At 44.4% G+C, this 12864-nt stretch overlaps 4 protein-coding genes across 10 annotated transcripts; 2 read left to right on the top strand and 2 right to left on the bottom strand.

Annotated features, from left to right (window-relative positions):
• The first annotated feature begins 1056 nt into the window (after positions 1-1056).
• Positions 1057-2187, top strand: LOC6542779. The gene has a single exon (XM_001968782.3). The coding sequence runs from the start codon at positions 1110-1112 to the stop codon at positions 2094-2096; it is 987 nt and encodes a 328-aa protein (XP_001968818.1). The 5' UTR covers positions 1057-1109; the 3' UTR covers positions 2097-2187.
• On the bottom strand, positions 2187-4883 carry LOC6542550 (glucosamine-6-phosphate isomerase). 5 transcript variants are annotated; one of them, XM_001968781.3, is made up of 6 exons: positions 4577-4882; positions 4085-4189; positions 3901-4028; positions 3291-3832; positions 2920-2979; positions 2187-2487 (listed from the first exon to the last, which is right to left on the bottom strand). In XM_001968781.3, exons 2-5 carry the CDS (start codon positions 4180-4182, stop codon positions 2926-2928), a joined length of 822 nt encoding a protein of 273 aa, XP_001968817.1. In that variant the 5' UTR covers positions 4183-4189; positions 4577-4882; the 3' UTR covers positions 2187-2487; positions 2920-2925. The 5 variants fall into 5 exon arrangements, with proteins under 5 accessions (XP_001968817.1, XP_015015351.1, XP_026835178.1 ...); XM_026979377.1 differs by having other exon boundaries at positions 2418-2487; positions 2915-2979; XM_026979379.1 differs by lacking the exon at positions 4577-4882 and adding an exon at positions 4267-4333 and having other exon boundaries at positions 2418-2487; positions 2915-2979.
• Positions 4884-5594: 711 nt separating this feature from the next.
• On the bottom strand, positions 5595-9592 carry LOC6542440 (lamin Dm0). 2 transcript variants are annotated; one of them, XM_001968780.3, is made up of 4 exons: positions 9336-9592; positions 8213-8688; positions 7239-7942; positions 5595-7156 (listed from the first exon to the last, which is right to left on the bottom strand). In XM_001968780.3, the coding sequence occupies exons 2-4, from the start codon at positions 8679-8681 to the stop codon at positions 6455-6457; spliced, it is 1875 nt and encodes a 624-aa protein (XP_001968816.1). In that variant the 5' UTR covers positions 8682-8688; positions 9336-9592; the 3' UTR covers positions 5595-6454. The 2 variants fall into 2 exon arrangements, with proteins under 2 accessions (XP_001968816.1, XP_026835176.1); XM_026979375.1 differs by lacking the exon at positions 9336-9592 and adding an exon at positions 8962-8989.
• An 85-nt stretch (positions 9593-9677) lies between these two features.
• On the top strand, positions 9678-12693 carry LOC6542263 (ATP-dependent RNA helicase WM6). Of its 2 annotated transcripts, none has more exons than XM_026979376.1 (8): positions 9678-9754; positions 10179-10432; positions 10497-10720; positions 10848-11031; positions 11094-11212; positions 11874-12005; positions 12069-12471; positions 12534-12693. In XM_026979376.1, the coding sequence occupies exons 2-8, from the start codon at positions 10234-10236 to the stop codon at positions 12545-12547; spliced, it is 1275 nt and encodes a 424-aa protein (XP_026835177.1). In that variant the 5' UTR covers positions 9678-9754; positions 10179-10233; the 3' UTR covers positions 12548-12693. The 2 variants fall into 2 exon arrangements, with proteins under 2 accessions (XP_026835177.1, XP_001968815.1); XM_001968779.3 differs by having other exon boundaries at positions 9702-9975.
• The last annotated feature ends 171 nt before the right edge of the window (positions 12694-12864 follow it).

Raw genomic sequence — 12864 nt, 5'->3', positions numbered from 1 at the left:
CCTAAACTCAAATCCATCTCGGGATTTCTTCTTATAGACTCAAAAAAACACGTGGACTTATTACCTGCTTACCTTGGATAATTTCGCAGTTTCAGTTATCAGCTGTTTGCAATATCCTGAATATCCTTTGCGTTGCTTTAAATTCTTATAGTCCTCTTAGCTTTCTGCTCGTGACTGATGATATTTGTTTGTCAGGGCTCCGACTGTTTGACTTTTCTTACCAGTTAAAAGGAGAAAACTTACACTTAGCAGAACGAAATATTTGGCTGAAGTCAAATTTTTGTTGAAAAATTAGTCAATTTGTTCAAGAAATATCTGCTAGCCGTATGACTCTTGAAAACTTTCGTTCGATTTTGCCAACACTTTTTGCACATTTTTTTGCCAACACTTACATGTATGTCCCATTTGGCAAATACAGTATGAATATATATTTAGTAATAAATACTAAAAAATATTTAATAAAAGTAATGATCACGTAACTCACTTACGAAGGTTTTTGCTATTCCCATAATTAACTATTAAATAACTATTCCATAAATTAAGGTCTTCTTAACAGAAATCTCCAAAAAAAAGTCCGATTATAACGATACATACACGTATAACGAAAGTTCTACAGGTTAAGCACCGATTATATTTCTTATGGATTCAATCAAGATTAGAGTAACAGAACTTACAGTTTATATACGATTTGCATATCGCATTTATCCATTTGGTCTACTTACTCATGTTTTTAGAATCGCTAAAGGTTTAATTACACTAAAAACAAATTATGTTTATGAAATACAAGCTGCAAACAATTTGTTCTCTTCTCAAAAATAAAATAAAACTGATTTACAGAATAGGTATAGAATCCCAACAGCTACATTTCCTATTGTTACTTATACCTGGTTTTCTTAAGGAATCTGCAAATTGGCAGACAATACTGAACATCTGTCGCATCCCAGGTATAAAACCGGCATTTCCAATTTAAAGCTTAGAAACAACCAAATTCTGACCTGCTGAAAATCACAATCAGCTCAGAACACCACCCACATCGAGTACCTGTCGCCCTATATAAGACCGTCAAATGAACCTCATCATTATCACACACACTCCAACCGCCGATAGCCATGGACCAGACCACGAACTCCAAGAAGCTGATGATGTTCCGCACACCCAACGAGGAGGAGGCCCTAAAGAACCAGATATTCATCTTCAACTCGCCCATCGACTACAAGGACGAGCAGCTGATCGTGTACCAAAAGCCAGGCCTCCTCACCGGAGACAAGGACTACGGCTACTGTGTGGTGTACAAGCGGGATCACTACGTGCTCAATAATCCGCCCAACTTCAAGAGTCCCACGAAGAGGAGCTTCCTCAACGAGTGCATCCGCCAGTTGTATCTGATGAACGGCATGGGTCACAAGATGTACTGGAGGACCACAAGTGCGATGGCACTGAGTACGCCGGGCGAAGTGTGGCACCAGGTGAATAGTTGCCTGCTCCCGGAGCGACTGACGGCCCAAAAGGAGAGCCTGAAGCGGGTGAAGAGGCAACTTTTCCGGGAGCCCCGAGCAGATCGCAAGAATCCGAAGCCACTTAAAGGTAAATGCTGGGGCACACAAGTCTTCTGCTTCAAGGCGATGCGAGAGAAGATTGGCAGGAAGTACATCCGCAGGGGCTACCTGACCATTGCTCGCCGAGAAGCCCTGCAGGAGATGATCCGGGAGCATTTGGCACGCGAAATGGTCTGCACTCCGGCCGCCTGCAGAACGGTGATCAGCGCCTCCGACGGAATCTTCAATGTGAATGCCGGCGTCATTGGGGACATCTGCAGCTACCACAGCCACGCGGCACGTCACCAGCCCGTCGTGGAGGGCCGACTTACGGCCGGAGAAGCGCGTCTCCGGAGCAACGAGGCCTGTCTACTGACCCAGCGGGCCAAGCGACTGGAGGCCATGTTCATACACGAACAGGTGCGACGGGCCGTCCAGAACCATCAGCTCATCCTGGAGGAATCGGTGCGATCCATCTACTATGCCAAGGAGCTCTTCCGCCTGATTGAGGATCACGAGGAATTCGTCTATACGGACAACAAGATTCTGGGCAGGATCTGATGGGCCTTCTTGACTGGCATAGCCACTACTTGTATACACATATTTGTAATTATAGAAAATTTAGAGAATAACATGGAAACTACAACATTATACAATGAAATTTAACTTTGACTATTTATGGGGAACTTAAAATTTAGTTAAATCATTTACACTTTGGAAATAAAAGACTACTTAACATCTTTCACAAAAATTTTATAAAATTTAAAGCGATAACATACAAAAATACATTTATTATATAAAAATTCGTTTGATTCGAAAAACTATAATGCTGCTTCTGATGGTAACGAGTTTCGTAGATTGATGGAATCCAGATCTCCACTATTTGCTGGGTTATCTGGGGTTACGTCGTCTTTTGTTGCTCTATCAGCTTGGAATGAACGTCCATCAGACTCTGCAAATATGTTACATTTAATAGTGTTTATTAATCGTAAGTAGAGTTTATATGGAGACCTAATCTTACTAATAACCTAAACGGATAATGTACTAAAATAACTTTATTTCCATTTTAACTCATGTCAAGGTCCTAAGATGTATTTATTCATTACTTCATGTCGAAAACCAGGAAAATTGCTTTATTTTTCTTAAAATTATAAAACATGGTTAAAAAGCATTCAACACAAATATTTAAAGTTTTCCTTATTTTCAGATGGTCTTTTCTAACTTAAAGCCAAGCATTTAAGAACTAGTATACAGCCGCAGGCAGTGTTCCTTCCAAACACGATTACTTGGCAGATGAAATAAAGATAGCCCTTCTTAAATATAGCTTTGGTCTCTAAAAGTGCATTGTGGCATAGAAAAAGGAAAATAAAGCGGTATACTTTACGCAAAATCAGTTTTTGTAGCCCTCCAGTTGGGAGCCTTCGTCTAGATCTCTGAGAATGCCCTGTGAAATTGTGGGAGTGGCCAGTCAGCCAGTCGTTAACAAAGTTCTGTTTCTCTTAACGTTCTACTTAACCAAATACCTACAACCGTGGAAGCATTTATATTACAATCATATAAGCATGCAAATTCTTAGACTTAATTAACAACCGTGTAAGAGTGCCCATGTATTCACTTTAGGATCTAAATATTGGCAGATATGCAAGTGTGATTAGGGGGTTATTTGACCAACACCTTGGGGAGCCACCTAAGCACCAGTGTACCAGTTCTATGCCCAGTTCTCTACAAAATCGACGAAATCGAGGGCGGGCATACCTTGAAGTATTTCACGGTCTTAACTCTCAGCTCCAAAGTGGCATCCTCGTCGCAGATCATCAGTGTATTTGCATGCTGCTGGAAGGCACTGACGGTCCACATGTGATTCACACCCTCCTCGATGGCCTTGTACAGGGCAAACGCCTTGTGAGCTCCGGTGATGAGGATCATCACCTCCTTGGAGTCCATCACAGTGCCAACGCCCACGGTTAAAGCCTGTTTGGGCACCTTGCTCATATCGTTTTCGAAGAACCGGGCATTCGCTTCTAGTGTATCCTGCGCCAGGGTTTTCACCCGGGTCCTGGACACCAATGAGGATCCGGGCTCATTGAAGGCTATATGCCCATCGGGTCCAATGCCACCGATAAACAGCTCCACTCCGCCAGCCTCGCGGATCTGATCCTCAAAATTATTGCACTCGGCCACCAGATCGGCTGCATTGCCATCCAAAATGTGCACATTCTTGGGTTCAATGTCGATGTGCTTGAAGAAGTTGTTCCACATGAAGTAGTGATAGCTTTCATGGTGATCTCTGGCCAGTCCTAAAAACAATAGGTCACAATTGCCATGAAACAGGTCTGGTAATCTTCTTAGTGTACCCATGACTCACCCACATACTCATCCATGTTGAAGGTTTTCACATACTGAAAGGATACCTTGCCCTGCTTGTAGAACTCGATCAGTTCTTTGTACATCCCCAATGGAGTGGATCCCGTGGGCAGCCCCAAAACAAAGTATCTGAAAAACAGTGCCTGTTACTGAGTGCCAAATGTATATAGTTCAAATATACATACCTGTCGGCGCTCGGCTGGAAGTCATTGATACGTTTCATCACATATTTGGCCGCCCACTCTCCGACCGAGTTGCTGGTTTCCAAGATCACCAATCTCATTTTCAAGCTGAAAGATTTATTAAAGTATGAATAAGTGCAGAACTAGCTATCCCAACTTTTCAGCGAACAACTAGAACACATTACCCGCTGTGAATGCCGAGAAGAAATGGCAGTTCTTAATGGAAAACAAAGGCCTTATCGCTTTAGGGCGTTAACAATGCAAAGCCAGACCAGGATTTAGATTAGATGTGGATATTGTAGGATAAGATAGCACAAGAGTAAAGCGGCCCATTCATTTGTTTGTGATAATAAGTTATAAGCCACAAATACTTTTTTTGACAATTATTGACAATTAACCCATTTATGATGTTGCCCTCACTGAAAACATTTTCGCTCTCACTTGGCAACGCGAATTGTACTTGAATTTGTTCAATATATAAACTTGGCCACTCACCTTCAGAACACACGAGTGCCAACAGCTGCTTATTTATGATTATTATTACTTGATTTTTGCTCCAACTGGCTTTGGTCGCCTATTTCCGAATGGAGCTGCGAACTGAGACTGCTCAATTGTTCAATTCGAACAGCAATTTATGCAGCGATTAGCTCGCGTTTGAGTTTGTTTTTGCGGCTGCGGTTGGAATACGCTCTGCGGCTAACAAAAATAAGAGATAATCAGAAATGCAACTGGGAGCAACCTTGAGATACTTTTGTTATCGTTATCGCGGGTTGAACGGTCACTGCATTTTCCAGTTGAACGAACTCTAAGCCGCATCTTTCGCCTTTGAGTGGTTTACGTTGAGTGCGTTTTATTTGAGTGCTTTTACCTCTCTCTTTATTGTCGCACAGGGTTGACACCTCACATTATTGAAAGACACAGTCAGGGGCGGAAAAAGAAGAAAAATTATATTTATAAATTGAAAGCACGTTTGTTTTAGAAGTTTCTGCTCTCTGAGATATCGATAAGAAATCGGAAATTGACTCAAAAATATATTTTTTGAGCGATTTCACTGCCCGCATTGCATATGTATGCAGCACTCACACAAACGTAGAAAAATTAAAATTCCAAAAATAACTCAAGGCGACGAATAGAAACGCAAAGCGAGTGACGGAAAAAGGGCCACCAGGCGACGAAAGTGAAATGCATACCCTGCTAAGACCAAACTCGAAAGGGCATATTGTTTTCCGTACACTCTTTACAACGTTAGAATTACAATTATTTTTCGAAAGTTACCGCTTTGCTCTCGGTAAATCAAAGACTGCTCCTAATTTTTATTAAACATGGTTTTATTTTAATTATCAAATTATTAGCAATTACATACATAAACGTAGATGTACTTAAAATGTAGTTGTATTCATCAGTTTGTGTATAATAGTCTGTGTGGGCGTTGAATTAGTTAGGCCGTCGTAAAACGCGACCACGCCCACCCATAAAAAATGCGACGGATCGCTGAGCTGCTACATGTACTTCCATTTTCTTTCGTTTTTTTCTGTAATTGTTGTACATTTGTGTTGCGCTGTTGTTGTTATTGTTACTTGTCCGGTAAAATGTCGGCAGGAAGCCCAAGAACCGGTCTTCCACCGGGAGAAAGCCGTTTTTGGGGCGTGGGATGGGGGTTTGGGGATCGTAAACCCTATGGCCATGGCTAAAAATATATATATTGCTGGCTGGTTGTCACTTCCGTAGGCATGATTCTATATATATATATATGTATTATGTATAATGTATTTTATGCTGATTGTACAAAAAATACTTAAATAAATATGTCTGTTGTCAGGAGCATCTTTTAGTTAATTCTCTTGACCTGTATCTTATTAATCCCTCACTATGTGCTCGTTGTTTTTGTTGGCGCTGGTTGGTTTATGTGGGATATTGCTTAAAAACTATTTTCTTAAATAGGGGAAGCGCAAGTACATCGAAAATATTGTTTTCTTGCAATATTTTCAAAGTTCTTCTCGCGGCAAATACAAAAGTGAAGGTGTTACGTAAATTTTATGTGGCATAAGAGAGGCACAAGCCTCCAGTTTATACCAAATAAAGTTTACAATGGATCAGTTTAGGTGGAAACATAAAACGTGGACAGAAACGTTGTCATTGAAACAAATAAACTATTGAATTGGTTAAGAAAGTGAATTGGTGTACAGACGAAACGAAGATTCTCTCTTAGCTGCTTGAGCAGATCTACACAAAATGTTTTTGATTAAAGTACTGGCCTTGCGGCCACAAAAAATAACTTAGCTGAATAATAAATCTCTGTACCTCTCAGCGTTTGTTTTGGGTTCTGTTTTATGCTTTCCGTGTGCTATTTGTTTGTCTGGTTCAGATTTGATTTTACATAATGGCGCACTTTTCGTTTGACTGCTGAGGATCGCCCTGCTGATGGTAGAGCTGCTCATTGCCATCCACGGCGCTCACGCTGCGGCGACGACTCAGCCGGGAGGAGGACGTATGATGGGACACCACGCGCTTAATACGATCCAGAGTGGCCACAGACTCGCCCTCGGAGTTCAGCAGAATCGTCCTGGTGTTGTCGGCGGCGACCCACTTCTGCGACTTCATCACAAGACTCGACGGCGGCTCGTGCGAGGCCTTGGTGTCCGCCGACCAAACGGTGACCACGCCATTCGGCTCGATCTTCACCGACCGATGGAACTTGTAGGTGGTCGAAGGACCGTTCTCGTTGATCAGACGCTGCAGTTGCCAGCCACCGATGGCCACCTCATCGCTGCCTTTGTTAAACAGCCTTACGAACTTGCCCTCGGGGTCGATCTCCTTGATCTCCACGTTGCCCTGGGCACTGGCGGACACATAGTAATCGGAGACGCAGTGATCCTCTGACTCGTCGACCACGGCGCGCTTTCGCTTCACTGCGCCAGAGGGAGTGCGACGCGATGGCGTGCCACGCGTGGAGCTGCGCAGCGACTGGCTGAAGGACTGCACTGTAGCCGCGTTGGTAGATGGAGTGATGTTCAGACGAGCCTCCTCGCCCACCAGCAGCTTGTCGTATGCGGCGATTTCCAAATCCAGGGAGACCTAAGTAGGATAAACCAATTATAGTAATTAAAAAACCAATTATATTAATACGGAAGAGATTTAAGACGAGGATTAAACTAACCTTGATGTCCATGAGGTCTTGGTACTCCTGTAGCTGCTGCGTCATCTCTTCGCGCAACCGGATGAGCTCTTTCTCGAGAACGGCAATCTCTTGACCATGGCGTTCACGATCATTGTCCAGCTGGCGCTCCAGCTCACGGATGCGCCCATTGAGGTCAGCATTGATTTGCTCCAGATCGTTGATCTTAGCGTTGAGCCCATCGATACGCACACGAGTGGAGCGCAGCTCCTCGATGGACTTGTGCGTGGAATTGGAAGTGCGTGCGGCGGCCTCCTGCAGGCGACGGATCTTGTCCTCGTATAGGGACTCGATGTCATCGCGATTAATGCGCATCTGCTCCTCGTACTGGGCGCGCAGCTCCTGCAGCGATTGCTTCAACTTGGCATCGTACTCAGAGCTGAGGCGGCCGTCGATTTCGCTGTACTCCGTCTGTTTGATGCGGCGCGACTCGTTGATCTCCTGCGAGTGAATCTGGTCCTTGAAGGAGAGCTCCTCGCGCAGACTCTGAATGGTGTTTTCCAGGTCAACGCGCGACAGTGTCTCCTGTTCCAGGTTCTTGCGCGTTTCATCGAACTGCTTGCGCAGTCTCTCCAACTCCTTCACCGCCTCATTTAGCTCGTCGTTAATCTTCTTGCGATCGGCGTTGGCCTGGTTGTATTTGTTGTTCAGCTCGTTGGCGCGCGACTCGTACATGCGGACATTTCCTGCGGGTTGGGATAATCAATCAATTAATATAGGTTAAATGCAGAATGGGGTGGACATGGGTTAACCATTATCTTCGGTTTAACATCCTAATGAATAATGTTTCCTTCTAGCATGCCACGCCCCACAATTTCTTACTTCCTGCTTTTAAGATTAATGTGAAGGGTCAACAGTAAGTGAGTATATATGTGAATGGAGCTCTTCAAATTCATAACTCCACTTTCATTACCCCACAACTGGTTTTCAAATCGATTATGTTCCCAAACACTTACCCTCAGCCGTGGTGCACTCCTTGGTCTTCTTGTCCAGACGTCCCTTCAGCTCCTCGTTTTCCTCCCAGAGACGCTTGATGTCGATCTCGGCACGAGCCCGATCCCGAGCTGTGTCGTCCAGAAGACGGCGCGTCTCCAGCAGTTCGGCCTCGAAGATGTTCTTGATGTTGGTGGTCTCGCGGGTGACCGTGTCCCTGGTGGTCTGCACCTCGATGCTGAGGCGGGAGTTCTCCGTCTCCAAGTTGCGCACCCGATCGATGTAGTTGGCCAGGCGATCGTTCAGGTTCTGCAGCTCCACCTTCTCGACCACGCGGGAGTGGCGGGTGGGACTCAGGGGGCTGGAGGCCGGCTGCGAGAGGGTGGGCGGCTGCTGGTGGTGCTGCTGCGGACCCGCCGATGGCGCCCGGGGGGTGGAGGTGCCGCCGGGCTGCGGCGTGGCGGTGCCAGCACGTCGGGATTTGCTCGACATGTTCACGCTGCAAAACAATGAACAGAATAACACGTGAGATGTTTGTGGCTGACCCCCCTATGAGTACACTTAAAACAAATTTGACTATTTAATAAATCGTCTGCCTTAATAAAATTAAAGCATCAACTTTTTCGTTCGGCGTAGGGTATGATATTTTTGCGCCCTGATAAAATTCCAAACAGAACCGAACACGAAAAAGGGGAAACGCACAAAACGCTCAAAAACAGAAGCAAACGAGTTTCTCGTGCGGGCTCACTCTCTCTCTCTCTCTATCACTCACACACATACACATGCACGCCACTTTCCACTCAAGCGACTGTACTAAAGCAGACGAGAAAAAAAAGTGAGTTTGTCGGCGTTTGTTTATGGGCGTGGAGCCAAAAGGCGGGGCTAATACTACTTTAATCAATCGCAGCGCCTAACTAATCCAAGCGACGCACTTAAAACGATTTGATAAGCTCCCGAAAATTGCACAATATGGCGGTTTTAATTCAATATTTGCGGCATTTTCACGCAGCTGCATGCAGGGGGGTTATTTCGATTTCGAGTGAAATTGCACCGCCACTTTCGGTTTCGATCGGCATTTACATAGCTACTTTAACTGGTTTCATATATTGAAAAACTACAATTGTTCGTGGACAGCACAAAACTTACCTGACTTTTTATAACGAACGTAAAATGCACAAATTGGAAAATGAAGTATTTTGCAGCAAAAAAACGCGGCCGACGCTGGAACGTGTAATCGAATTTGTTGCGATGGTTTCAGAGACTAATCGATAACTTTCCGGCATAACCAGTGTGACCATATGCTTCGCAAGAAAAAAGTCCTAAATATGGCTTGATCTTAAAATTGTTGTAAAAATACTGCAAACGTAATCCTAACAACCGATTTTAATTTAAAGCCGATGGTTGCGATGGTTTCAGAGACTAATCGATAACTTTCCGGCATGACCAGTGTGACCATATGCTTCGCAAGAAAAAAGTCCTAAATATGGCTTGATCTTAAAATTGTTATAAATATGCTGCAAACGTAAATCTACCAACCAATTTTAATTTAAAGCCCTACAGTTAAGGTATTTAATTGAAGCCTGTCGACTTTAAGTTATAAATGGAGTAGTTGTGCAAAACTATCGATATCATAAACGAAATCGTCCAGCTTCGCTCACTTGAGGTCCACAAGAAACTGTGGTCACACTGCTCTGCTCTGTTTTTTCCCTCCGCATCGCGTTAAAGATTTTCAATAGTCAATTTCACTTTAAAAGTTGTATTTTAAAGTGATAAACGTGCCCAAAAGGTGAGTTCAGTCCGGAAATTTACACTGCACTCAAGAAAGAACCCGCTTGCAAAGGGTATTTCCTTTCGTTTCGAAATACATGCAATGCGGTGCGGTGGAAAAACAAAATGGCGGAGGGTACGCCGGCACCGGTTCCGCAAAAAAAAAGCGGCATTTTCTTTTACCAACACATGTAACCAAGTCGCACGCACTTTATTTCCCAGTATCTAGCTGCGAATTTATAGCCTAAACCTAGAGAAAATAAAGCAGTCAGCAGCAATGGCCGATAATGACGATCTTTTGGACTACGAGGATGAGGAGCAGACCGAGACCACTGCGGTCGAGAATCAGGAGGCGCCCAAGAAGGATGTCAAGGGCACCTACGTGTCTATACACAGTTCCGGCTTCCGGGACTTCCTCCTGAAACCGGAGATCCTGCGCGCCATCGTCGACTGCGGCTTCGAGCATCCCTCGGAGGGTGAGTACTTGCACGTCACCTCCAGTTGCTAAAGGTACAGTCGCTAACGATGCTCTGTTTGCAGTTCAGCACGAGTGCATTCCGCAGGCCGTTCTGGGCATGGACATCCTCTGCCAGGCCAAGTCCGGCATGGGCAAGACCGCCGTCTTCGTCCTGGCCACGCTGCAGCAGCTGGAGCCATCGGACAACAACACCTGCCACGTCCTGGTCATGTGCCATACCCGCGAGCTGGCCTTCCAGATCAGCAAGGAGTATGAGCGATTCTCCAAGTACATGCCCACAGTCAAGGTATGCTTTAATACACAAAAAGGTCTAATATTATGTAAATCATTTTAAGGGAAAAGAATAGATGATTGGTCTTTTAAGTAACCATAAGTTAGCAGACGTTTAATGTTAATTTGAAATTTATTTTTAGGTTGCTGTCTTCTTTGGAGGAATGGCTATTCAAAAGGACGAGGAGACCCTCAAGAGCGGAACACCACACATTGTGGTAGGCACCCCCGGCCGAATTCTCGCCTTGATTCGCAACAAGAAACTCAATCTGAAGCATTTGAAGCACTTTGTTCTGGACGAGTGCGACAAGATGCTGGAGCAGCTGGGTAAGTTTTTCAATGATCACCAAACCCCTTCCAAGTTACTGACCATTAATCCATTCTTTTAGATATGCGTCGTGACGTTCAAGAGATTTTCCGTAGCACACCGCACGGCAAACAAGTGATGATGTTCTCTGCCACATTGAGCAAGGACATTCGTCCCGTTTGCAAAAAGTTCATGCAAGATGTAAATATCAACGTGTTCATAACCAAAATGCTCGTACTTCTTCACCTCGCATCCACCGCTATCACGACAATTAGTTATTATTTTGTTAATGCCACGCGATATCGAACTCTCGATCTTGATCCCCCGTATAAGCCAACCACCATCTTGCAAATGGTTAAACGCGTACACCCAAACGTCCAGCGCTCTTTGAGCATAACTCGTATCGAAAAAGTTAGTTAATAACTACCAGACACCATTTTCTAAATGGTTAATCGTGGAAGCAGAAACCGTTGCGAAAGCATAAACAACCAGTAACCGCTGAAAGCATCAATTAAAATCACAATGATTTAACAATACCAACGATAGCAAAAAGCAATACCCGAATAAAACTACAAGAAACAGCAAACATCCCGCCGACTGGCCGATGAGACAAGGTGAATCCAGAGCGAATGCGATGCGATATGCCGCTCATCTGTAAACCGCACACTTCTCAGAGTGATCGTCGATCCTCGGGAGCAGTTCAGAGTCTTGTTAATGAGATGTGGTGGTAGCGTGGCCGTATGTAGAAAATTCTAAGCATATTGTTGTATGTTCCGAGGCGAGCGTAGTCTAAGTTCAATTTCTGTGTACCCCTCTTAATTGTGTCCTTTAAAATGCGCCACATTCTATATCCCAAATCTAGCCCATGGAGGTCTACGTCGACGATGAGGCCAAGTTGACACTGCACGGACTGCAGCAGCACTACGTCAATCTGAAGGAGAACGAGAAGAACAAGAAGCTGTTCGAACTGCTCGATGTGCTCGAGTTCAATCAGGTAAGTCATTCTGGGCCTCCTAACTATTATGTACCACTTACTGATGCCCTATCCTTGCCATAGGTGGTTATCTTTGTCAAGTCTGTGCAACGTTGCGTGGCGCTGTCCCAGCTGCTGACGGAGCAAAACTTCCCCGCCATCGGCATTCATCGCGGCATGACCCAGGAGGAGCGTCTGAATCGCTACCAGCAGTTCAAGGACTTCCAGAAGCGCATTTTGGTGGCCACCAATCTCTTTGGCCGCGGCATGGACATTGAGCGTGTGAACATCGTGTTCAACTACGATATGCCCGAGGATTCCGACACCTACTTGCATCGCGTGGCCCGTGCCGGTCGCTTCGGTACCAAGGGATTGGCGATCACCTTCGTTTCGGACGAGAACGACGCCAAGATACTTAACGAAGTACAAGATCGTTTCGATGTGAACATCAGCGAGCTGCCGGAGGAAATCGATCTCTCTACATATAGTGAGTTACAATACGAAATATCCAACCTATCCACCGCAATGCTAACATCATTTATTTTCCAGTTGAGGGACGCTAGAGCGCGAATGTGCATGATAATCGGAACAGAACAGTACTGCGTAAGACTAAAATGCACTTCGAATAGATACAAACTAAAATCTTTTTTAAACTCTACATTATAACAAAATAAAAACTATTCAGACAATGTGTTGACAAACAGAAGCGGATGTATAAGTAATGTATTTATTTTGGGAATGGAAGTAACATATTTTTGTTTTACATTTCCGTTTAATTTACTTTATTAGGCTATACGATTCTTCATAGTTTTGGGGCATATTCCCTTTAACAACATTAGCAATATTAATATGTACAATTTTATAAACTAAATCACAATAA

Source organism: Drosophila erecta, unplaced genomic scaffold, assembly GCF_003286155.1.
Source record: "Drosophila erecta strain 14021-0224.00,06,07 unplaced genomic scaffold, DereRS2 tig00000055-arrow-pilon, whole genome shotgun sequence".
Classification (NCBI taxonomy): domain Eukaryota; kingdom Metazoa; phylum Arthropoda; class Insecta; order Diptera; family Drosophilidae; genus Drosophila; species Drosophila erecta.
This window is presented reverse-complemented; position numbering and strand designations above follow the sequence as displayed.

Bases quoted from the DNA above. Each gene is read 5' to 3' on its own strand.
- LOC6542779 (XM_001968782.3), top strand. From the start codon at position 1,110: ATGGACCAGACCACGAACTCCAAGAAGCTGATGATGTTCCGCACACCC.
- LOC6542440 (XM_001968780.3), bottom strand. From the start codon at position 8,681: ATGTCGAGCAAATCCCGACGTGCTGGCACCGCCACGCCGCAGCCCGGC. The intron at 7,943-8,212 runs GTAAGTGTTTGG...CCCAACCCGCAG, and splicing joins GGAGTGCACCACGGCTGAGG to GAAATGTCCGCATGTACGAG. The intron at 7,157-7,238 runs GTTAGTTTAATC...TATCCTACTTAG, and splicing joins AAGACCTCATGGACATCAAG to GTCTCCCTGGATTTGGAAAT.
- LOC6542263 (XM_026979376.1), top strand. From the start codon at position 10,234: ATGGCCGATAATGACGATCTTTTGGACTACGAGGATGAGGAGCAGACC. The intron at 10,721-10,847 runs GTATGCTTTAAT...ATTTATTTTTAG, and splicing joins AGTACATGCCCACAGTCAAG to GTTGCTGTCTTCTTTGGAGG. The intron at 12,006-12,068 runs GTAAGTCATTCT...TCCTTGCCATAG, and splicing joins ATGTGCTCGAGTTCAATCAG to GTGGTTATCTTTGTCAAGTC.
- LOC6542550 (XM_026979378.1), bottom strand. From the start codon at position 4,182: ATGAGATTGGTGATCTTGGAAACCAGCAACTCGGTCGGAGAGTGGGCG. The intron at 3,833-3,900 runs GTGAGTCATGGG...TATTGTTTTTAG, and splicing joins CAACATGGATGAGTATGTGG to GACTGGCCAGAGATCACCAT. The intron at 2,980-3,290 runs GTATGCCCGCCC...ACAATTTCACAG, and splicing joins AGACCGTGAAATACTTCAAG to GGCATTCTCAGAGATCTAGA.